At 51.6% G+C, this 1290-nt stretch overlaps 1 protein-coding gene across 1 annotated transcript; it reads left to right on the plus strand.

The window, feature by feature from the left end:
• Positions 1 to 361: 361 nt before the first annotated feature.
• On the plus strand, positions 362 to 862 carry LOC102832674 (rho-related GTP-binding protein RhoG-like). Its single transcript, XM_006870545.1, has one exon. The coding sequence runs from the start codon at positions 362 to 364 to the stop codon at positions 860 to 862; it is 501 nt and encodes a 166-aa protein (XP_006870607.1).
• The last annotated feature ends 428 nt before the right edge of the window (positions 863 to 1290 follow it).

The following is a 1290-nucleotide window of genomic DNA, read 5'->3' on the forward strand; positions in this document are numbered from 1 at the left end:
GGTTGAAGGATCTACAGTGAAGAAATACTTTGATTTTTCAGGAAATTCCTAACAAAGACATATATAGTCAAATGAACAAAAATTTATAATAGTCATTTGATTGGTTAAGCTCTGATTGAGGCGACAGGGAGGATGAATTAGGGGTTAGGAAAGGACTTTTATTGGATAATTAGACCGTGATTGATATCAAGAACTAATTACAGACTTTCTCCTGCTTCCTGCTTTCACTTTCTTCTGAAGCCTGGAGCTGCTGCTGCTGCCCCCAGTTCCCCCCGTTGTGGGGAGGGTACCAGGTAACTGCATCTAGAGGGGTCCAGAAGAGGGAGGAGGCATTGCCTCCACTGTAGCAACTGCACACAGGATGCCGAGCATCAAGTGTGTGGTGGTGGGTGACGGAGCCGTGGGCAAGACATGCCTGCTCATATGCTACACAACTAATGCCTTTCTCAAGGAGTACATCCCCACAGTGTTCGATAATTACAGTGCCCAAAGCGCAGTTGTTGGTCGCACAGTGAACCTGAACCTGTGGGATACAGTGGGCCAGGAGGAATATTACAGCCTCCACACACTCTCCTACTCTCAGATCAATGTCTTTGTCATCTGTTTCTCCATAGCCAGCCCACCCTCCTACGAGAATGTGCGACACAAGTGGCATCCAGAGGTGTGCCACCACTGCCCCGACTTGCCCATCCTCTTGGTGGGCACCAAGAAAGACCTGAGAGCCCATCCTGACACCTTACAACGCCTTAAGGAGCAGGGCCAGGCACTGTGCGCTACCTCAAGTGTTCTGCCCTGCAGCAGGATGGCGACAAGGAGGTGTTTGCTGAGGCTGTCTGGGCTGTGCTCAACCCCACACCAGTAAAGTGTGGGCAGTCCTGCATCCTCTTGTGACCCTGGCGCTCAGCTTGGAGGCTGTCCCGTCCCCTTACCAGTTGTCCCTTGGTACCTTGTCTGCCCCCAACTGTGCCTTAAGGACTAATTCTTTCACTCCTTGCCAGTGTGCTCCCTGAAGCCCAGGTTCTCTGAATGTCTTTCTTCTTTAAGAAAGCCTGCAGGGGAAGGGGCTTTGGGCCCTGCCCCACCTCACTTGGGTACATCAGGTATTCTCATGAACTCACCAGGCCAAGGTTGGGTCGCTTTCCAAGAGGCCAGCCTCATGCCCTCTCCCCATCTTCCCTACTGACCATTTCATCAAGCTTTACCTCACAGGTGGTGCTGCCTATTGTGGTGCCTCAGGTTAGGGTCTCAGCCATCCCTACCTAACATCTGCCTTCGCTCTTGGAATTGTCC

This window comes from Chrysochloris asiatica, unplaced genomic scaffold (assembly GCF_000296735.1).
Source record: "Chrysochloris asiatica unplaced genomic scaffold, ChrAsi1.0 scaffold00143, whole genome shotgun sequence".
In the NCBI taxonomy this organism is placed as follows: Eukaryota; Metazoa; Chordata; class Mammalia; order Afrosoricida; family Chrysochloridae; genus Chrysochloris; species Chrysochloris asiatica.